We start from the raw sequence: 22,912 nt of genomic DNA on the forward strand, positions 1-22,912 counted from the left end.
AAAAGCTCTCTAAATTAAGGTGTGCATGGTGTTGAGAATTAAGATACTGTAAATTTTATTTCAAAACAAGTTTGTTAAAACTAGCATATTGTCTAGCAAACGGCTACAGAAAAATGAAATAATATAGTTATGGAATGAGTGGTTAATAAATAAAAGTAGTGAGTGTCTATCAACTGCTTTAATAGATGTAATTTTCAAATCAAGTAAAAATATAAATATAATGAGAAAGATTTTATTATAAAGTGTCTTGTTTTCCTTTTCTTAATGTATTATTGTCAATTTGCATTATGACCTTTAGTGGTTAATTTTGATGAGAAGTAAAAACAACAGGGAATTATTTTGTCAAATTCCAGAACTATTGGAGTTGATCTATAAATAGCACATGTATCAATGAAGGTGATAAACTTAACCCTAAAATAACGGAAACAATGACTTCAATTATAACAGAAGATTAATCATGAACACATAATAAAAAGGATAAGAGATACATACATAGTTCTTCAATTTAATAGTTTAATTTTTTTTAATGAATAATATGAGTATTCTTCAACTAAATGCTTAACAGTTGTACTTTTAAAATTGAGTAAAAGAATAATAATAATAATAATAATAAAATGAGAAAGATATTATCAGAGCATTGCTTTGAGATGATTTCTTCGAAACAATTATAATTCTTTTAGACACTTAAATTTAGTTTAATACTCAAATATTATTCAAGTTTATTATTCTAAAAGAGAATGAAGATTAAGAAGAATGGGGTGTGTGCCATCTAAATAAATAATGTGTTAAAAAAATTTTATGTTAAAAATAAGATTTTTGGGTTGGAATGCCACTAACGTAGATAGAGAGAGAATAGGATTATTTATGGTTAAGTGATTAAGTCAAATAATTAGAAAAATTAATAAATAAAATAAAAAAGCATGGGAAAGCGAAATCTGCATTATGGCATTTAGTAGTTAATTTTGGTGAGAAGTAAAAACAACAGGGATAGCACATATGTTAATGAAGGTGATAAATTTAATCTAAAGATATATATGAAAAAGAATACTCATCTTCTAATTCATATATTAGTATTTTGATATTTTCATATAATTGATGATTATAGTAGACTTAAAGGGTGCTTACTGAAACTTCCCCTCCAAAGAATATTCAGTTTCGTGGACTTATTTGAAATAAAACCAAAGAAACAGACAAAAATCAGAATTTCACGCATTAATCTTTTTAAAAAATTTTATAGCATAAAAACCTTCAATTAAAACAAAATATAAATCATGAATACAAAAAGAACAATCTTAATAAAGGGATAAGATATAGTGATAGAATTCTTCAATGTATAACAATATAATTTTTTAATGAATTAGATGAGTATTCAATTTTTTTTCATGGGATATTGACAATAAAAGATCTCAATAAGATGGTATTTAAATATTCTCACCTACTTGATAATTTTTTAATAAACTTAAGAGGGAATATTTCTCCTCACTTAGAAAATAGAGCATTGATATAAAAACTAATCCTTAAAAAAATCTTGATAAAAACACAGTTAAAAAAAAGTTCTTTTGGGAAATTTTATTTATTTATTTATTTTTATCGTCATTTTAGGTGTGTTTTTGTAAGGAACTCAAGATTATAGTTTCTCTAGTTTCTTGGACTTATTTAAAATAAAATCAAACAAAGAGACAAAAATCAGAATTTCACGCATTATTTTTCAAAGCCGAAGCCCAAGCCCAAAAGACTCTCGGTTGAAATTTGAAAACATCGAGGAAACTACCCAGTACCAACCCCATGCAAGCCGAAAACACTAGTTCCCCCGGCTCGGCTTAGCCAAATCATCTACCGGCTCACAGTTACTGTTACCACCAACCAAAGACAAGAGTCTAATAATTCCTCACAGTCCGTTAAAAATTTTCACAGCCGCCCAAGCCGATCGGACGGCTGAGATTTAAAAACAATCAAGATCCCAAGGTAGACAAAATAAATAAATGAGTAGATAAAAATGAATAAAGCTGTCAGCCAGGTCAGCCTATCTTTTTCTCGTGGTGCCAATGATTCCTCCAAAATTTGGTCCAAATTTCATGTGAATTTAAATTTATAAATTTTATAAAAAAATTTTTAAATTTAATTTAATTTTTTTAAAAATCTTTTCTCCTCCTCTCATGATATATATTTATATTCCTTGGCTCTTCCGCTTCTCTCACTACTACATTTTTAATCTCTCGGCAGTACCAAATACAGAGCGATAGAGAGAATCGACACTCTCAGCTAGACTCCATCTTCGAATTTTTCTCTCGTCGTCTCTTCAATCTAACGTAAGCTTCTCGATCTCTTTACTTTTGCTTTTTCGTTTTAGTGTTTTTTTTTTTTTGGCTTTTTGTTAATTTGATGTTTAAAAAAAAAAGACGTTGTGTTCGAAACTTTTGATTTCATCGATCTGCATGTTTTATTCGATAAAGAAGGCTGTTTAGTTGCGTGTCTAGTTTTCGTATGTTAGACGGCGCCGTTTTTTGAGCTAGACTGAGGTTGATTTGTGGCCGATCTAGGGTTCAACGGCTGATTTGAGGTGTTAGAGCTGAGATCTAGAGTTCAGTATGGTTGATTGTTGCATATGAAGTGAATCTGGATTATATATTGTGATTTGATTGATTTGAGTGATTGATGATGAGATTTAATTGATTTGATTGTTTGATCTGGGTTGATTTTTTATGGATCTGTGATTTTGGATAATCTGAGTGATCAGATCTGTTGAAAGAGACTTTCTTTAATAGAAGCTCGATTTTTTTTTTTTTTGTTTGAGAGAGAAAATTGCTTCTTTTGACTATTAGTTATTAATAAATTGTTGTTAAAACTTGATTAACTACATGCATTTTTGATGAGTTTTATAAGAAAACTCATATATACCAGAATAAGATTGAGTGGAATGCTAATTAATTGCTCAAATTTTGTTTCCTGTTGAAGTGAATGTTTTTCTACTTGATACAGATTAAGCACATGAAAGTTTAGATGCTAGAGATCGGTATGATGTGAAATGTTTTAATTTGCTTGGTGTATCTTTTGCAGTTTTATAAAAAATGGCCGATGCTGAGGATATTCAACCCCTTGTTTGTGACAATGGAACTGGAATGGTGAAGGTTAGTTGTTTTTTTCATGCTTATTCACTGGTGCCTGTTATGAGCTGTTCTGTTATTTGTTGGTACTCGTGTTAAGAGTTTACCTAACCTCATTTATTTGTCAATATTGCAGGCTGGATTTGCTGGAGATGATGCTCCAAGGGCAGTATTCCCTAGTATTGTTGGTAGGCCTCGACACACTGGAGTCATGGTTGGAATGGGGCAGAAGGATGCCTATGTTGGTGATGAGGCCCAATCGAAAAGAGGTATTCTTACTTTGAAATACCCAATTGAGCACGGTATTGTAAGCAACTGGGATGATATGGAAAAGATCTGGCATCATACCTTCTACAACGAGCTTCGTGTTGCTCCTGAAGAGCACCCAGTGCTTCTCACTGAGGCACCTCTTAACCCCAAGGCCAACAGAGAGAAGATGACCCAAATTATGTTTGAAACTTTCAATGTGCCAGCCATGTACGTTGCCATCCAGGCTGTTCTATCTCTTTATGCCAGTGGTCGTACAACTGGTTAGTATAAACCATGACTGTAATCTGATTTTTCTTTTTCCTTGCTGTTTTCTTAATAGTTGTGACTGAATTGATACTGAATTGGCTTCTTATTTGAACAGGTATTGTGCTGGATTCTGGTGATGGTGTGTCTCATACTGTACCAATTTATGAGGGATATGCCCTTCCTCATGCCATTCTTCGTTTGGACTTGGCTGGTCGTGATCTCACTGATGCATTGATGAAGATTCTTACTGAGAGAGGTTACATGTTTACCACCACAGCCGAACGGGAAATTGTCCGTGACATGAAGGAGAAGCTTGCTTATGTTGCCCTAGACTATGAGCAAGAACTTGAGACTGCCAAGAGCAGCTCATCTGTTGAGAAGAACTATGAGCTGCCTGATGGCCAGATCATCACCATTGGAGCTGAAAGATTCCGTTGCCCAGAAGTTCTGTTCCAGCCATCTCTCATCGGAATGGAAGCTGCTGGTATTCATGAGACTACCTACAACTCCATCATGAAGTGTGATGTGGATATTAGAAAGGATCTGTATGGTAACATTGTTCTCAGTGGGGGTTCAACTATGTTCCCCGGTATTGCCGACCGTATGAGCAAGGAAATCACAGCACTTGCTCCAAGCAGCATGAAGATCAAGGTCGTGGCTCCACCAGAGAGAAAATACAGTGTTTGGATTGGAGGATCAATCCTTGCATCCCTCAGCACCTTCCAGCAGGTGAGAAATTAATTACCATTCAATTTCTGTTGGCATTCCTGTTTTATTTACACTTCTTCAAAGTCTTGACAAAATTCATTGTATCCTTAACAGATGTGGATCTCAAAGGGCGAGTATGATGAGTCTGGTCCATCCATTGTCCACAGGAAATGCTTCTAAGTTCTTTAAGTGCTTGATGGGTGAGTTCTTTTTTTCCATTTAGTTGGTTTTTTGTGTCTCGTTTCGCGAACTCAAGTTGGTTGACATGGAGAAGTGCTAAGGTTGGGGCCATTGAAGGAGGCATATCTCGATATTGATGTTATTATACAAGCTTCTTACAGCGTTTGAGGGGGGCTTATTTCTGTACTCAACCGTCTTCCTTGCCTTGCATTCATCTGGTGTTCAACCAAGTCTTTTTTCTTTTTTTTCCTTTTTTTTTTTTAAAGTAGGATGTTTGTAGCTGGAGATGAAGAGTGGTTGTGATGCTTTTCTATTTCATTTTCTAAATTTTCATATTTGAAGGTTTTTTTTCTCCCCCTCTCAAAAGGAACATTAATGTTAATAGCTATTGTATGAGAAAACTTTAATTAGTGTCAGCTTGCAGTCATAAATTTGGTTATTAAAATATATTTAATACTTGTTTGAGAGCTTTCAATGATGAATCAATGTCTTATTTCAAATTATCGAATGTACTGTATTAGCAACTTGACGCGAGCAAGCATGAATGTCCTATTTGTTTGCATTTTTCAAATTTGTGGGATCATGTGATCGTACGATCAGTATAACGTATTTTTCAAATTTGTTTGTGTTCTTGATTCTTGTATTCAGATTAGATTGCAAGCTAAGCGCAATTCTATCTGTGCTAGTTAGTCAAAAGTTTGCAAATATTTTCCATGCATTTTCTCTACGATGGTGACAGCGTGGGGTGCCACAATGGAAAAGGTTTGGTTTGCTGCCGCTTAGATCTGTGAAATTCAATTTGTAATAGTTTTCTAGTTGTTTTAAGAGCTGGGGAAGGAAATTTATAGAAGATGAGGACTTGGCTTTCTATTTGGTATATTCTTAGGATCTAAGTTTTGATTAAGATGTCCAACAGAGTTAATGTCATGTCCGTATCAACTTATACCTTTTGAAAATGGAACATTGAAGGGGTCTCTTTTTCCTCTTTTGATGATCTTTGAAAGTTACGCTTTATTGAGAGTGAGAGCTGCCCTTTTCTTATTTTAATGGCTGAAAAGTAATGGAATATACCCTTTCTGTGGCGCGCGAGTTGGGTTGTTTGCCTTGGGACCGTAGCAAACTGTTGATCTGCCCTGTTGCAAGAGATGAAATTTTTTTAGAAAAAGCCATATTTTTAAATGTATTTTATCTTTTAAATCATACTTTCATTAAATAAAATATGAAATTCGTTGATTTGGCTAATCTACTTCCCCGGTGCACGTGAGCCTACCAAACCTGACATGTGATAATGATCAAACTGGAATTTAGTTGATTCCAGTTCTAAGGCAGTGAAGTCATAACTTTAAAAAATAAGGCAGGTCCAATAGGACCTGTAAGTTATTCCTGTAAACACCTACCTGTAAGGCTTTATGTCGTCTTCCGAACAGAGAACTTTCGTTCAGTTGGCACAATTGAAGTGGGTAGCCTTCGCTAAGCAGAAAATATTTATTTTATTATAAGACTTTGAAATCAATTTTTTTTTTTAATTCATATAGTCAAAGACTGTAATAGTTAAAAAAAAATGATTTGTGTTATTTTTATTTTTATTTTTTTAGAATCTGAGGCTCTACTTTTAAATTTGATTAAACTATCATTTTCCATTATTTCACTTTGTGGACATGATATTTTATAATGCGAATTCTAAAAATAGTGAAGCCATTCAACCCAACTTAAAAAACAAACTTATAAATATAAGTGTGGTTAAAATCTAAAATTTACATTTTAATTGCTAAGTTGTTATATTTGACCCTTATATTTCTCTCACCAGTCCTACTCTTTAATCAACCTCAATTATTTCCACAATTATCTTTATTAAATAATAAAAAAATAATTAAAAAACAAATATAATTTCAAAAACCTTAGCCACCTTCCACCATCGTTTTCACTTAGTTGCTTTCCATCGCCGCCATCACTACCTCATGCTATCGCACCACTAGTCCTTAGTTGCCAATTACCTTACTAGAAGATTCTCCAGCAGTCACTGACCAAAACCCCTCATTTGTTTGAATTGATTTTAGAAAGATTGAAATGACAGTATAAAAATCAAAATAACATCAAATGAAAAGATGGAAAGAGCAACTTCAGTATAGGAATTAAGAAATTATAAATTAATTGAAATGAATGATAAATAATGAAAACGGTACTAATAAAAAAACAAAATGAATGAAAGCCGCTCTCGGTGTTTTAGTACCTTTTGGAAGATACATAATATATTATGAAAACTATTGAAAATTTTTAAAAATTCATTTAATTTCCTCTAATATTTCAATGTTATTTCCATATGTGTTTCATTAATTTTGAATTTGGAAGCATAATCAAGTTAGAGTTGAAATAAAAGAAAAGAATGGATGAAAAAGATTGCTGTACAACTTTAATTTATTATTTCGCTCATGCATACATATTGAATCAGTGGTAGGTATTAAAATGTGAAGTGTGTGGTTGAAAAAAAAAAGTTACATAAAATTCATTTTGAAAAGGTAAAACTACTATATATTACAAATAATTAAATCAACAAAACACTAAATGAAAAAAAAAAAGCACATAATTTTTAATAACTAAAATAAAATTTTCATATCCCTTTTCTTTGTGGCACGTGAGTTGTGTTATTAGCAAAGCAATTGTTTTTCTATTATTCCAAGAGATGAAAATTTTGGAGAAAGCCTATTTTCTATGGATTTTATATTTTAGACCATTTTTTCATTTAATAAAAAAATGGAAAACCCAATAGTTTGGCTAATCTATCTACTACACCGACACGCTGGAGATTAAGATTTTTTTTTTTTAATAATTTGGGATGGAGTAAGTTCTAATTTGGGGAAATAATTTGCTTGATTTATAAGAGACAACTGTAATTGCGGTGCTTTGTTTATGTTTTTGAGTTTAAGTAATTTATCTTGGAAAAAGGGATTAAAAGAACATGTGAGTAGGAATATTTCTGTAATTATGAAAGTTTGCTTCCTCTAATTTTGTGGGTGTTAAAGTAACACTAATCATGATGTTAATGCACATGGCCAGCATCTGTTTTTCCAACTTCCAACCTCCTCCAACATTCCATTCCAAAAAAAGTATAACAGAAGAAAACATTTAAAGAAAAGCAATTAATGGTCTATTGCTGATAACTAGTTATTATTTGAGTTCATCCACGCCCCACCCCCTTGTTCTTAAATATAATGCAAACGCGTTTATGAAATAAAATTTTGGCAACTCTTTGCATTAGCAAACTCTTGCATTTAGGGTTTGGTGGACGTTTAGAAGGAATGTAAAACATCTTCTTAGACATTATCATTTTAGAGAAATATAACCATAGTCAATTAAAATGTTTAAAATTTTCTTGTTCATTCATCATTATAAAGTTAGTTTTTTAAAGGTCTGATTATAGTGTCATGATCGTATCGTATTGTATCCTATAATTTGAGCACTGGCAGAAAATTATGAAATTAATATTTTTAAAAGTTTGATTATAGTGTCATAATCACACGGCTTCCTACAATTTGAATACTGTCAGAAGATCATAAAATTAATAAAATTCAATAAAATTCAACCACTTACTGACGATACCATAAAATACCGTAGTCACTAACTCAACGATTTTTTGAAAAATAATTTTGATGGTTGATTTATCATTAGATGGTCAATTGGGTCTGCGACACTTGTGGCAAAGACTTTGCAAATAGGCCCATAAATCACATTCCGAATAGGGCCATATAAGAAGATAATAAAAGCTACTTGTATTTTAAATACCGTTTTTTCACAGTTAAAAAATGGAGGACAGAGGGATAATAATATGCAGCCGTTTCTCCTCGCTTAACCAGGTTGAAAAAAGATTGAAAGTTGAGCGCCAATCACTTACAAGTTTACATCAACTGTTCAATCTTATAAGCTCCCCATTACATCCACTTTGAACAAACCAACTGAACATATCTTCAAGAAAGCAGTAACAGTGAGCCCCCACAAGCTTTTCTGCTGTGCCTCCACAGTTTCGGCAAAACCCAACAAAACCCACCTCAAGTGGATCTTTTGAAGACAGCCCATGATCAAGAAACTAACAATATTGATGATGTCCAAAAGTTAATGCAGCAGCTGGGTCTCAAACATCATTTTCAAGAACATAAAGAAAGGGATAGTTTTTGTAAGTGTTGTAAGTGTGAGTGCGAGGGGGGAATTTTATGAGAGGATTGTTGGGGTTAAGGGGCCAACGTGTGAGAAGGAAGTGGAGCGAATGGTGAGGTGGATTAAGTACTTTTTGAGAAGTAGTAGTAGTGATTGTGATTGTACTTTCGGTGGCAGCTTGGACTTTCCTTTAACCGTAGATGAGTTCTTGAAGAACGACCCTCCGAATGAGTAAATGTTAGTTTTGAATTTTCATTGTATTGTTTGTGAGTGCTTCTACTTGGGATTCAGCTTTGTTCTAGAGATGATTTGTCAAATACTCAATGATGATTTTCGTTGAATTTGAACAGAGATGTGCTACATGAATGAAATTGATTTCATAATGTTTGGATGAGACCGCTGATCAAAAACATGCTAAGCAACATAGAGGACATTAACATTAAGGCGGTAATAAATTATTAAGGACAACTTATAAAGTGTAGCATAAGTTTATAAACTACCAACAATATTGTTCACACTACAAGTAACAAAATTAGCCCATCCCGAACTCAAATAAGAAAACTCAGCGTACCATTTCCAGCGACAATATTACGCCAAACTTCAACAATCATTAACAAATTCTGGTGTAGCTTTTGCTCAAGCACGGTACTTCACGGACTTCATCAGCTCTACGAAATCCCTAAAAACTGCAGCAAGAACACAAGTCAATATGCTGGCACGGAGAATTTTATGCAACATAATAGAAAATTGTTAATGAACAATAGAAGCATAATCAAGAGGGGAGACCTCAAATTATACACTTTCCACCCATTATGAAAATAGTCTTTTGTTCATTAACAAAGGTGTGGAAGTGTCTCATAAGTCATATCAATCTTTATGAAAATGCTCGAACACCGAAAAGTGGGGTGTGTTTCAAAAAGAATTTCTGAAAACTAAATTATATGCAAAAAAATAGATGGTATCAAAAAATGCATTACCGCAGTCTGAATCATGAGGTCCTGGGGATGCTTCAGGGTGGTATTGGAGGGACATGACATTTAGTGCTGGATAAGCAAGACCGGCACAGGTACCGTCATTAAGATTGATATGAGTCACTTCCACACCTTTTGGAAGTGTAGCAGGGTCAACTGCATAGTTATGATTCTGCAAAATATAAAATTAAGGTGTATAAATGAGCAAACTAAAAAGGGGAAAATAAATTATAGAAAATTTTCAAACTAGCACCCAATTAATGAAAGTTAAATCCAAAGTTTTGAACTGTAACAACTTTAGCAGAAAAAGAAGCACTACGTTATCTGATTCATTTCTACAAGTTTAATATCCCAAGAATAGGATATCTTCCACTAAATTTTTCCAAATAAAAACTTGTGCTGTAAATGGAAATTTCTAGAAATCAGGCCATTAGCATATAATCAAGTTCGTCTAAACACACCTGAGCACTAATCTCTACCCGGCCATTTTGAATGTTATGAACAGGATGATTTCCTCCATGATGACCAAACTTCATTTTAAAGGTTTTACCACCCAAAGCCTGACCAAGTAACTGATGGCCCATACAAATTCCAAAAACAGGAACCTTTCCTAGTAATTCCTTAACTATTGCAACAGCATATGGAACTGCAGATGGGTCTCCAGGGCCATTACTGAAAAGAACTCCATCTGGCTTCAACTTCAAAGTTTCTGATGCCGGCCATGTTGAAGGAACGACAATGATTTGACAGCCATACGATGCTAAACGTCTCAGTATATTATGCTTGATCCCAAAATCATATGCAATAACCTTTAATTCAGAAGGAAAGAATTGTGAGAGTGAATTCTAGCAATCCAATATTTTTATTTTTCAAACACAAACTTTGAAAAACAATACTAACACGGTAAGTTTTGCTGTTTCTCTCATGGGTGTTAAAATCCCAATCTGGTTTTGTGCTCTCAACCCATTCAAAAGGTTCCTTGCCTGAAACATCACTAATTAAATCAATACCTGCAAAACAGAAAATGGAAACTCATGATTGCTTATATCCTGCAACATTAAAGAATTCTATCCATTAATTGCAACATATACATACCTACAATGTCCCATGAACGAGACATCTCTAGAAGTTCCTGATCTGATTTAGATTCCTCAGTGCTTAATACACCAATAAGGCTTCCATCTTGCCTTAACCTTCGGGTGATTGCACGTGTGTCAACATCAGCTATTGCATAATGCAAGAGTGCCGAAATCAAACATAGGTCAGTGGTTGTTTCCCAAAGAGCAATGTCAACAAACCATCTAGGTGATTAAGGGCACAAAATTTAGCTTACAAATTCCCATGATATTCCTTTCTGCTAAATAATTGCCAAGTGTTTCTGCACATCTCCAGTTTGAAGTACTGAAAACGTTTATTTAGAAACGTAGATCAACATATAACTAATGCTTATTAGGGATAGTAGCAAGCATGCATATTCAAAGAGCAACACTAAAGAAGGACAGCTTACCCTATACTTAAACTTCTTATCACTAGACCAGCAAGGAAGCACTGTCTTGATTCTTCATCATCTGGAAGAGACAGTATCACATTAAATTAAGATGTACAACAGTAGGAGTGTGCAAGTTTATATAACCATAAACATCGCCTACCAAAATTTACACCAGTGTTTCCAATATGTGGGTTTGTCATCAGAACAAACTGACCAGCATAACTAGGGTCTGTCAGAATTTCCTGATACCTGCAAAATAAGCAAACAGCAACAACGAATCAGACTCTACGCATGAATTTCTAGAGCTCGTCAACTCTTCTGGAAGTTAACCATGTTAATTTTCATATTCTCTTTGGTGAAGATATTAAATTTTTCTGCCATTGGACAAATATTTTCACTGTAAATGGATCCATTACCAACCAGAAACAAACTGTTGTTAACCAGTAAATATGGCATTCATTGAGCTACTGACTTATAACATAACCTAACAGCGAAAGCTCTCAATCAACTAGTGTAATTCCATATCACAAGAATCAAAAGCTCCTATATTGACAGGCGCTAAATCTATGACATAGGACCGATCAAAAGGGACAAAATAATGGCATGACAGCACCACAAATCAGGTACCCTGTTAATTCATAAGAAATCCTGCCAACTACGGCTTCTTACTAACACCTAATATGATGTCATATTCAGAAAATCTAGACACAACCAAAGTACCATACTGTTGTGACACTCTCTTTAACTGTTTAATATAGTATGATAATAACAAGTACCAAATGTGCCATAATTCCAGACTCTTAAATTGCTTCTTAGACTTTCCCCAAGTTATCAAATTTACAAACTCCTGAATAAGAAAAAAGAAAAATTTCCACCAAAGCTAAAGAAGAAAAGTGTATTCAAAATGGGTTGAATAATTTGCTGCAAAAAAACATTTTCAAATAATTTTTTTACACAGCCTCAAACCACTTCAGCGACAAACAATAGAAGTTAATTAAACCCAGCAAATAAAGTAAAAATAAAAAATAATCTCACCCAGTCAAAGATGTATTGAAAACAACTTCACCAACTTGGGTCCCTGAAGCACCAAACGATTTAGCCCTCCAAATCGAACCATCTTCAAGCACAAGTCTAGCATTCGCAACATTCCACGGCCTTTCCACCAAACCTAATTAATAAGCAGACACTAATTTTAACACCCAAATAAACAAACGACTCGAGCCTAATGCCTTCCAGCTCAATTTCATTTCTGGGTCCATTTTTTATTCATTTTTCAAGCATAGTACAAATATATATTTATTGAAACAAGGCAAAGGGTTTATAGCATTACCAGTGGCGGCGCCCTTGGAAGAGTGGGGAGCAGAGCATTTGATGGTGACAATTCTGAATTTAGAATGCCTTGGTGGCTTATTCGGAGCAAAGAAAGTCGACGGATTGTTAAGAGCAAAGTTTAAGCCTTGCGTCGCCATTATTAAATTAGCTTTCCCTTCTTCTATGGGGTTTTGTTATTGGTCGCTCTTTAAGTTGCAGAGCAAGTTCTTAATCACTTTGGCTAGGTTTTTAGTGTCGTCAAGGGAGCGACACACGTGGGCATATGTATTTTATTTTAGGGGTTGAAGCCATTGGGAGCCCTCCGAAAAGAAATCCTCTCGACACCCCTTTTTCAAGGCAAATGCTATGTTACAATTAATGTAACATACACACTCAACAACAACCACACAAATTGTGTGGGCCCATTATTTGTGTGGTTGTTGTTGAGTGTTTATGTTACATTAATTGTAACATAGGGGCTCCCCTTTTTCAATTATAATACCGAAAATACTCTTTTCTAAATAAACAATGTTTCCAATTATAAGTAAACAAAGAAACCCCTCTTTCCTCTCACATCGTTGTGAATCTAATTTAAGTTTTAAAAGCTGACTCTAATAGTATAATACTAGATAATACTATGTTCCAAACACACTTTAATTGTGCATTTACTAAACATAAATAGAAATGAACTGGAATCATAATAAGGAACTTGAATCAGAATAAATTATTTTACTTGAACTTTAGAAATTGAAATCACAATTAATAACATTTTCTTTATTTTAGAATCAGAATAGACGAAAATGTCCTTTGTCAATTATGTCCTAAATATTATTTGTATATATTATAATTAAAATAATAATAACAATAAAGACAAAAAATTAATTAATTATAATAATAATAACAGCAACAACAACAACAATAAAAGTAACGGCAATAATAATATTAATAATGATAATAATTAAAATAATAAAGTTAAATATATTTTAATAATAACAATAATATTAATATTAATAATAATGATTTGATTACAGTATAATAACAATTAAAATAATAAAAGTAATAAATTTGAATAATAAGAATATTATTATTATTAATGACATTAATGATAGTAATAATAATAAATAATGATAATTAATATAAATAAAATAATAAAATTTAATAGCAATAATATTAGATAATAATAATGATATTAATGATAAATAATAACCATCATTAAAATTCTTTTCAAATGCTATTTTATCAAAAAAGGATTTATATGTAAAAATTTGTAACTTTTAGTACCTATTTAATTTTACAGAAAATACAAGGTGGTGTGGTGTAATCAAACTACAAAATGACAAAAGTAGTCGTATGTTGCAACGGTTGCAACACAGGTGAGTCCATTCTTCTGATATATTTTCTTTCAACTAATTAAAATCGATTAAGGAACCCCACTCCTTAATGAGCACAACAGGAATGTAGACAAAGCAAATGGCTGCCCAAAGAAGGCGCCCATTTTTAAGATCAATGCCAGAAAAGTTAATAATATTAATAATAATAGTGACAAAGTAAAAATGAAAGTTCACCCGTTCTACATGACCATGCAGGGAAAAAACATTCAACCATGATCAAAATCTATCAAAATCATCAGCCTGTGTGATAATTTATGTTGGAAATACAAAATCTGAAGATGAAACCAACTGACTGATAATTTTGATAGCCTAGGCAGATGGGGAGGCTGCTGCTCCCTCTTCGGAGAAAAATGGAATGGGTTTGGTGGGTGCAGGAAGACGACCAATGCTATCAACTTTATCTTGCAGTTTAGGAGGCGGCCTAGCTGGTCTTGGCAGCAACCTTCCCTTCTTCTCAAACCACTCCGGCTTTAGCAATGCCCGCAAACCCAGCTTGTTGTAATGCACTCTTCTGACAGAACCACCGGCAGCTTCAACTGCTGCTTTTGCCCTAACGGTTACTCTTGACGCCTGTTAATGTAGTAACAGAATTGCGACTTTAAAATAAAGGAAAAGGCAAAGTGTATTCTGCAAATTAACCACAATCTCTGGTTTGATGGGTTAAGTCTTTGTTTCCAGAAACAGAGTCAGTGGCTCAAACCCTCAAAGCATCTACTTGTTACCACTATCCTAACTATTAAGGTAATAAGGTTGTAGTGTGTATAGTGCTACTAAGTGTAGAAATTGATGACCTTACGAGGAACAGCAGGAGAATATGTCCAGCGATCAAAAAGTATAAGCTTATGTCAATTCATTCATAAATGTTAAAGAGATTGAGTTTTGAATATTCTAGAGAGGCACAACTGTCTAAAGAGAGATGCTTTAATCTTTTCCATTTTGTGCAAATTTTATATTTAAATCATTAATTAAGGTAATTATGACAATAAGGTGCACAGAAGTACCACAGAGGGAGAGAGGCTGCGGAAAGTATAATCATCTCTTGTGAAGATCAAGTCGCGGAAGTTAGTAACGTCTATTACAGGATCTAAGAATTCTTCTTTTCATTATGTTTCTTTTGGACATCCCGAGCATTAGGATTGAAACTGAGAGGTTTTATTTTCCAATCACATCCTAGATTTCTCGGTAAGTCTGAATAGAACAATAAGAAATACAATCTCTAACCTAAGATGTACAATTACCTCAAGATGAATTGGCCACTTGATCTTTTCAGCTCCACGACCCATCAATCTTACTCCATCTTCTATCTGCTTCCCTATTGCTCCAGCATCCTATAGAATAGGATAATTATCACCATGCATCACACCACACAGATGGAACAATAAAGACTCAGAAATAGAGAAGTTCCAGTACCTTGAGAGTTTTCATTGTAATTAATTCATGAGAATCTATCTTCCCTGCATTTATTAGATATGCAATCTTTCCCAAACCTACTGGCTGCCAGAAAAGATACGCAACATCAAGGAGTGAACCAGAAGAAATGAGACACATTGAAAACCTCCTTGAAACAGAAGCTTAAACACATAATGCCAATGGGAGTATAATTAATACATCATCTTCAAACAAAGAATATAAGCTACGAAAGTTTCAACATCTTCTATCTTCTTTAAATTGGATGGTACTGAAATTAAATAAAATCACCTAGAAGATTTCTAAAACTTTGCAAGCACATAAACAAAGGCAATTAACCCATATCCCAATGAATTAACTTTCAAGGTACCTATTGACATTTCTTCTATACTAGCGCTAAAGATGAAATTGAAACCATCATATACATATTTGGAGGGACGGATCTTCCTCAAAAAACAAAATAGCATCCAAAAAACTGTCTGTCATTTCTACGCTAGCATGTAAAAGAATCCAATTTCATAGTCATTTGGCAGATATATCTTATTTGTGCTAAAAGCTCACAATTGTGAACAAGATCCGATTCTTAAGCAAAACAATGGATTCCCCCCGATGAGATCAAGTTAATTAAGCAAAATTCATATTCCCCACTTAGGTACAACCTGAGCTTAGGCAAAAGCATAAAATTTCACTCCATTTACATCAAATTGCATTTAACCTAACGTGCTAACTTGACATCAAGCGATAAATACACACATATTCTCAGCAACAACAACACAATCACAGCTAAAAAGGAAATTAATTCCCGCATTATCTCATGATATAATCAAAAGGGTACCTGAAAGGTGAGGCTAAAAGGGTTCTTAAACCCACGTTTGGGCAAACGACGACGCATTGGCGTTTGACCACCTTCAAATCCAAACTTCATAGTTCCTCTTGCCTTCTGTCCCTTGTGGCCTCTCCCTGCAGTCTTCCCTTTACCTGACCCAATACCTCTTCCTTTTCTTGTCTTTTGCTTTCTAGGCACTTTGTCTCTCAAATCATTCAAGCTTAATAGGCTAAAAGACCTAATGCCCATAACAAATTGACTCGAAATTTGCTCGTTCGGGGTTGAATTAGGGCATTGTGCAAATTGAAGGGATTGGAATGGAACTGCTCTATGGTTTAAAGTGGGTATTGAGCGAACTACTGCAATGTTGTTGAGGATTGAAGTTGAGAGAAGTGAAGATACTCTTCTTCTGATCATTTTTTTGGGAATTTTTTTTTTCCTCTTTTCGGCCGGTTGATTGATTGGGGGTTTTGGGTTTTGGGCTAGTTGCAGGGGAAACCGGGTTTCAGGGTTCACTGAGGGCTGTGATCCGGAACTGGCGTTTACATTTGAAGAATAAACTTGGTCGAATGGTCTCTTGCCACGTAAAGCAATCGTAAGACGGGAATAAATTTGTCTTGACCCTCCTCGACTTTGGCTAGATTAGTGATAGAATTTATTGTTTTTCTATATTTGGTTAAAAGTACAGAAGAAATATGAATTAAGAATTCCCGCCCAAGAGTGTTTTATGAGGATATGTGGAGCTATTATAATGCTTGTAAAAACATAGTGAAAGAGGAATGGATGAAGTGTGGAAGGTGGAGTAAGGGGGATCCTGTAAAGATTTTTAAAAGAGCACCAACAATTCTCTGGCACAGCTGCAGATGTGGAGCAAAAAAGAGTTTGAAGGCTAAAAAGAAAAGCTAAAACAGTTAAAGAAAAAACTTTTTGAAATGAAGCACAATTTTAAACAATGGGAAGAAGTAAATAAAATCAAAAGCACGAAGGAACAAATTGAAAAAATGTTACTAGACGAGGAAGTGTATTGTAAGCAAAGATCTCGAGCGGATTGGTTGAAGGAAGGGGATAAGAACACAAAGTATTTTCACTTAAAAGCTTCATCTAGAAAAAGAAAGAACTAAATATGGGGAGTCATGAACCAGCAAGATGCGTGGGTTGATGATCGAGAGGGGATCAAGAAAGAGTTTTGCAGTACTTTGAGAATTTATTTGCTACATCCAGCCCATCAGAAGAGCAAATAGAGGTTGCTCTAACAGGATTGAGGCTGAAGGTCAACTCAGAAATGAACAGCCACCTGGATTTGCCTTTCACGGAGGAGAAAGTTTCAACATCCCTTTCCCAAATGTGCCCAAACAAAGCTTCCGAACTTGATGGACTGCCAACAACCTTTTTCTAAAAGCATGGGAACTCAGTAAAGCTTGGCATCATTTCCACTTGTCTCCACATCCTGAATGATAAAGGTACTATTACTCCTCTTAATCACACCCACATTGTATTGATCCCGAAAATTCATAAACCTCAGAGAGTGACAGACTTTAGGCCAATAAGTTTATGTAATGTTATTTATAGGATTGTGGCAAAAACAATTGCAAATAGGTTGAAACAAATTCTCCATCAGGTTATACCCCCAACTCAAAGTGTTTTTATTTCTAATCGTCTAATTACTGAAAATATAATAATTGGTTATGAATGTTTACACAAAATCAAACATAGTAAGGGGAAAAAGCATGGGCCGGTGGCTCTTAAGTTAGATGTTAGCAAGGCTTATGATATAGTGAAGTGAAATTTTTTGAAGCATACAATATTAAAGCTAGGCTTTTAAACCAAATAGGTGGATCTAATTATGCATTGTATTACAATAACTTCTTTTTCTGTTGTTATCAATAGAATAGTTACATGATTAATTCACCCACAAAGAGGGCTTAGACAGGGATGTCCTCTTTCTCCCTATCTTTTTTTAATGTGTACATAGGCGTTTTCCAACCTCCTTGTGCAGGTAGAAAAACAAAGGCACATTCATGGGATTCATTTCTACAAAGATGCACAAGTCTCCCACCAATTATTTGCGGATGACAGTTTAATCTTCACCAGAGTAGCATTAGAGGACTGTAAACATTTGAAGGCTTTATTCGATATATATATATATATATATATATATATATAATAGCCATATTGCTCTCTTGTGTTGGGATTGTAGTAGCCACCTGAGAAGATAAATCGTGTACCTCTGAGTCCTATGAAAGCAAGCAAGGCACATTTAAAATATGTATTAAATTAATTGAAAATGAATGTGATAAATTAATTAAAATTGCTTTGATGTAATAGATTACCTCTACAGTTGTACTTTATGAAGCATTGTTCGACTTCTATTTTGGCTTTTTAAATTGCTTTTGCTTTCTTTGACAAGGTGGATGACCCTTACGACAATATACTACTGGATCCTGTATCATTTCAATGCAACTTTTGGCCCCACCAACAATAGTTGTATCGTTGCTTTCAGAACGAATATTTAGATATACATCCTTTATTACTTTCTCGATCCAAGCCAAAACAATTTTATGACTTTCTTTATTTTTTGAAGTTACATGAGCAACATCATAAAAAGCAGCACACCCTTCTTTGTATCCCTGATGTTCAATGCTCGAACTCCTTACATTATAACTGACTTTCACTCTATTGTAGTATCTCCGCACATCTTTTCCTCATCTTCATATGATATACTTCTCAGGAAGTAATTTTATATGGTTACGTATCAACACTGCAATGGAGTATTTGCAAACAGTCCCTTTACACTCAAACATTTAATACAACAAATTTCATTGTCATCTTTTTCAAAAAATAACTTTGAAAGTCTTCTCTTCACTCTTTCCATCATTTTCAATAACTTCATATTCTGATCCCTCACAACTGTAAACCTAACAATACATCTTATCCATTAGCTCCTGTTGAAATTCTTGAAACTTGCAAGTCGTGTATGCTTCTTTAACTTGTTTTCCTATTGCGAAATTAGTATGACATGGCATTCGTTGGCTGAAACTCCTAGCATTTGCTTGCCATCTTTTCTCAATTTTACTTTCTATTGCTTTATCATATTTATCCACAAATTGCTTCAAAGTTGTTTTTGAGTTAACATGCCTATCAAAGAAAGCATTTATACTCTCACTACGTTAAGTGATTGAAATGCCGGCAAAAAGCATTTATATTCTTACTACGTTAAGTGGTTGACATGCCAACCTAAAAAGTAGTTTTAACAAAACATGGAACCCAACGATATATTTCCTCATATAAACCATTTAACTACTGATTACTACCAAGATCATATTTATCTGACATATCATGTCAAGCTTCCCAAATTTAACAGAAGTCTGTGAATCATAAACAACAGAATGCAATGAAACTCTAATGCCATGATATTCTGACTACCTTCGCAATTTCTCAAGCACCTTCTTCAGGATATGCCACAAACACCATCAATCCTTAGTATTTGGAAAAATAATCTGAATTGCATTTTTCATCGCTTTGTCTTGGTCTGTGATGATTCCAAGGGGAGGACAACTAGATATACATAATAGTCATATGTCAAATGAACGTAAGTGTCTTTGTGTCCTCATCCGAAATCACCTACATCCTAACAAAATAGAATGACCGTGATGATTAACTCCAACAAAAGGAGCAAATGGCATGTCATACTTATTCGTAAGGTATGTGATGTCAAATGTAACAATATTTCTAAAGTCTCTGCATGTTGCCCCTGCTTCTTGAATCTACCAAAAATACATTTTTTAACCAACCCTCCTCATCCAAGTCAAGACTGAAGAAAAAATCAATCATTCTTTGCTTGCATTTTGTAAAAATAATTCTGAATTCAACAACATCCCCTTCTCCAAGCCTTAACCACCTCATTTTTGTCAACATGATTTCAAGCATCGATTTCTAATAATGGGACATTTTCAAAGCCATCAGCCTCAACAACAATAGACTTGAAACTTTGAGCCATTTTAATTCATTTTTCTTCATGTATTTCAAGCTGCTTTTTTACATAAGGACTAATGGTACGTTTATATCAATAATCCCTACTCTTGCTCGGACTTACGCATGGTTGTGTTTAAGGTACAAATTTCAAATTACCCATTTTCCACTAACAAAATTCAAACGTCCTCCAATTTTAGCATTGCATCCAATTTTCTAATTAGGTTGAATTCGCAAACCATGATTGGATTTGCTTTTTGACTTGTCATTTCGCCCATAAGTAAATGTCACATATCTCATACTCTCATCATCCCCCTTTTTACAAGATCTCAGCATCACTGGAAACTCCTCTTGTTGGACATAAGTTTTGTAATATTCAAACGTTTCATCAAAACTATTAAAACACATCCCAACCTTAGCCTCAACTTTTTCCACCAATTTTTCACTATTTCCTTCAAAATCAGCCTCCTGTGGATCCTGTAATTCCTCTACTTCATCAACCTAGTCCATTATTATTGCAAATTAAAATAATTTAGAACATTATTAATTAATTATCCCAAATTCATTAAATTTAGATGATATTGAAACAAATGCTCACGATTCAAAATCAAACAACTCAAGATTCTATTCAAAATCAAATAGTTCAAGATTCATTAAATTTAGAAACAAATTAAAATAATTCAGAATATTATTAATTATCCCAAATTCATTAAATTTAGAAACAACAATATAGAAACAAATGCTCAGGATTCAGCTCACAATTCAAAATGAAATAGCTCAAGATTCATTAAATTTAGAAACAAATTCATAATAATATTAATTAATTATCCCAAATTCATTAAATTTAGAAAGGATAATATAGAAACAAATGCTCAAGATTCAAAATGAAACAGCTCAAGATTCAATTCAAAATGAAACAGCTCAAGATTTAAGTAAAAGTTGAGGAACCAATACGTTATCTTATGGCTAAACCCACGTACAAATTGAAACTCAACTTTGAGGAACCAATCAAATCTCCACTGTAAATGTTGAAACTCAACTTTCAGGGAAAATGTTCTTACCCACTGCAATTTGAGGTATCATCTTTATTCAAGCTTTTATTTTGCTTTTTTCACATTTATCTAAGCTAAATCCAGTGCCCAAAATGAAGAAAACAATTAAGAGATTATGTACTCATGGTTTTGTAGCTAGAGTGCTGTAGTTGAAATAGAAATTGAAGGAGAAAGCATACGCCCGACAGAATGCTTAAATTAAAAGAATTCATTATCAAATGATGTCGTGTAGTTGAAACGGAAATTGAAGGAAAATAAATGCTCGACACAGCGTTGGCACTCAAATTAAAAAAAAAATCAATATCAAAACGACGTCGATTTTTAGGGATTTTTGGGTTTTGACTCGGGGTTTGACCCGGCAGGGGCGGATGCAGCACATGACCAGTGGGGGCTCCCCCACTGGCCAAAAAACAATTTAAAAATAAAAGAGAAAAATATTTTAATTTTCTAATTAGTCCCCATTAAATTTATTAAAATAGTCACTATAAAATATAAACCCCCATAAAATTTAAACTTTAACTTTTAAAAAATATAAAAATCTATATTTTAATTAAAAATAATGATAGCCCACCACCCAAAATATTTTCTATTCTAAAAAATATGGTTAATTCTTCCAGTTTATATAATAATAGTGGAACAAACGTTTTCAGTAATAAAACTCATGAAGAATCATCTTTGGAATCGGATGGGATAAGTGATAGTTTAGTTGTTTATATAAGAAACAATAAATTTAATAATATTGATAATGAGTCTATTGCATAACAAAAATGCGTAAAGACTAATTATAAATGTATTAGTAAATATTTTATATATTCAAAATTTTAGTTTTTTATATTTTACTATTATCTAATTTAGCCCCTGGTAAATTATTTTTCTAGATCCGCCACTGTGACTTGGGGCAAATATTAACGCTGTTTTTTAAATGTGATTAGTCCATTCTCATCCATATATATATATTGATGCTCTGTTATCAAAAATACTGCAATACTTTGAGGTGTATCAATCGTCCACCCTAAATTGACAAAAGCTATCTGCCAACCACCAAACCGTTAGCTGTCGTTTGACAGTTAATGGAATAATAGTGAATTAACGATTTTGCCCTTGAAAATTATCACTTGTATACCCTTAAATTCTTTTATTATCATTTGTATACTCTTAAATTATCACTTGTATCAAATGAAAAGACTAAATTACCCCTCTAGCGTTATCCTATTTAAACGACAAGTAACAGTTTGGTGGACGGCAGATACATTTTGTCAACTTAGGGTGGACGATTGATACACCATCAAAGTATTGTAGTATTTTTTATAACAGAGCATCTATAGGGTATATGAATGATAATTTCTCATATATATATATATATATATATATATATATTATTTAACCATTGACTACTTTGATCATATAGAATTTAATTATACCCTTATAAAAATTAAGGTAGAAAAATATTATTCACCCTCACAGTTGGTTCCAAAAATGTATTTCTCATTTTGGTTCTAATCATTATAAGTTAAAAAAAAAAAAGCATACAATCACCGCTAATTTTATTGTCATGATTACATATGAATTGCTCAAACTTTCTATTTCAACTATCGAATCTTTTAGCCGCTTCTAAACATGAAGAATTTAAAGCTATAATTTGTAGGTGCAATTGTATTTGCACATGCCGTGAGACAATACTCATTGACATTATTTTAATTTTTAATAGTTACTCTTTTCTTTTCTTTTTTTCTCTCTCCTCTCTCTCCCTCATTTCCCCCCTTCTTTCCTTCATTTTCTCAAATCTCAAACGCCCACTATAAAATATTTTTTTTTAGATTTTATTATCTTAGAGAATTA

At 33.5% G+C, this 22,912-nt stretch overlaps 3 protein-coding genes across 3 annotated transcripts; 1 reads left to right on the top strand and 2 right to left on the bottom strand.

Annotated features, from left to right (window-relative positions):
* The first annotated feature begins 2,159 nt into the window (after window positions 1-2,159).
* Window positions 2,160-4,990, top strand: LOC18037526 (actin-7). Its single transcript, XM_006427792.2, has 5 exons — window positions 2,160-2,309; window positions 3,058-3,128; window positions 3,241-3,634; window positions 3,736-4,349; window positions 4,443-4,990. The coding sequence occupies exons 2-5, from the start codon at window positions 3,069-3,071 to the stop codon at window positions 4,506-4,508; spliced, it is 1,134 nt and encodes a 377-aa protein (XP_006427855.1). The 5' UTR covers window positions 2,160-2,309; window positions 3,058-3,068; the 3' UTR covers window positions 4,509-4,990.
* A 4,100-nt stretch (window positions 4,991-9,090) lies between these two features.
* On the bottom strand, window positions 9,091-12,810 carry LOC18037204 (carbamoyl-phosphate synthase small chain, chloroplastic). The gene is made up of 10 exons (XM_006427794.2): window positions 12,448-12,810; window positions 12,153-12,285; window positions 11,278-11,366; window positions 11,136-11,196; window positions 10,962-11,029; window positions 10,724-10,852; window positions 10,529-10,638; window positions 10,090-10,437; window positions 9,635-9,800; window positions 9,091-9,343 (listed from the first exon to the last, which is right to left on the bottom strand). Exons 1-10 carry the CDS (start codon window positions 12,584-12,586, stop codon window positions 9,294-9,296), a joined length of 1,293 nt encoding a protein of 430 aa, XP_006427857.1. The 5' UTR covers window positions 12,587-12,810; the 3' UTR covers window positions 9,091-9,293.
* A 1,166-nt stretch (window positions 12,811-13,976) lies between these two features.
* On the bottom strand, window positions 13,977-16,682 carry LOC18037694 (50S ribosomal protein L15). Its single transcript, XM_006427795.2, has 4 exons — window positions 16,062-16,682; window positions 15,230-15,313; window positions 15,058-15,147; window positions 13,977-14,389 (listed from the first exon to the last, which is right to left on the bottom strand). The coding sequence occupies exons 1-4, from the start codon at window positions 16,467-16,469 to the stop codon at window positions 14,129-14,131; spliced, it is 843 nt and encodes a 280-aa protein (XP_006427858.1). The 5' UTR covers window positions 16,470-16,682; the 3' UTR covers window positions 13,977-14,128.
* Between the last annotated feature and the right edge of the window lie 6,230 nt (window positions 16,683-22,912).

The sequence above is a fragment of the Citrus clementina genome, unplaced genomic scaffold (assembly GCF_000493195.1).
Source record: "Citrus clementina cultivar Clemenules unplaced genomic scaffold, Citrus_clementina_v1.0 scaffold_7, whole genome shotgun sequence".
NCBI lineage: Eukaryota > Viridiplantae > Streptophyta > Magnoliopsida > Sapindales > Rutaceae > Citrus > Citrus x clementina.

Coding starts and splice junctions, on each gene's coding strand:
- LOC18037694 (XM_006427795.2), bottom strand. CDS start 16,469: ATGATCAGAAGAAGAGTATCTTCACTTCTCTCAACTTCAATCCTCAAC. Junction 15,148..15,229: donor TTACAATGAAAACTCTCAAG/GTACTGGAACTT, acceptor CCTATTCTATAG/GATGCTGGAGCAATAGGGAA. Junction 14,390..15,057: donor AGTGGCCAATTCATCTTGAG/GTAATTGTACAT, acceptor CTACATTAACAG/GCGTCAAGAGTAACCGTTAG.
- LOC18037526 (XM_006427792.2), top strand. CDS start 3,069: ATGGCCGATGCTGAGGATATTCAACCCCTTGTTTGTGACAATGGAACT. Junction 3,129..3,240: donor ATGGAACTGGAATGGTGAAG/GTTAGTTGTTTT, acceptor TCAATATTGCAG/GCTGGATTTGCTGGAGATGA. Junction 3,635..3,735: donor TGCCAGTGGTCGTACAACTG/GTTAGTATAAAC, acceptor TTATTTGAACAG/GTATTGTGCTGGATTCTGGT.
- LOC18037204 (XM_006427794.2), bottom strand. CDS start 12,586: ATGGCGACGCAAGGCTTAAACTTTGCTCTTAACAATCCGTCGACTTTC. Junction 12,286..12,447: donor TTCCAAGGGCGCCGCCACTG/GTAATGCTATAA, acceptor CTTATTAATTAG/GTTTGGTGGAAAGGCCGTGG. Junction 10,639..10,723: donor TCGTTCATGGGACATTGTAG/GTATGTATATGT, acceptor TCTGTTTTGCAG/GTATTGATTTAATTAGTGAT.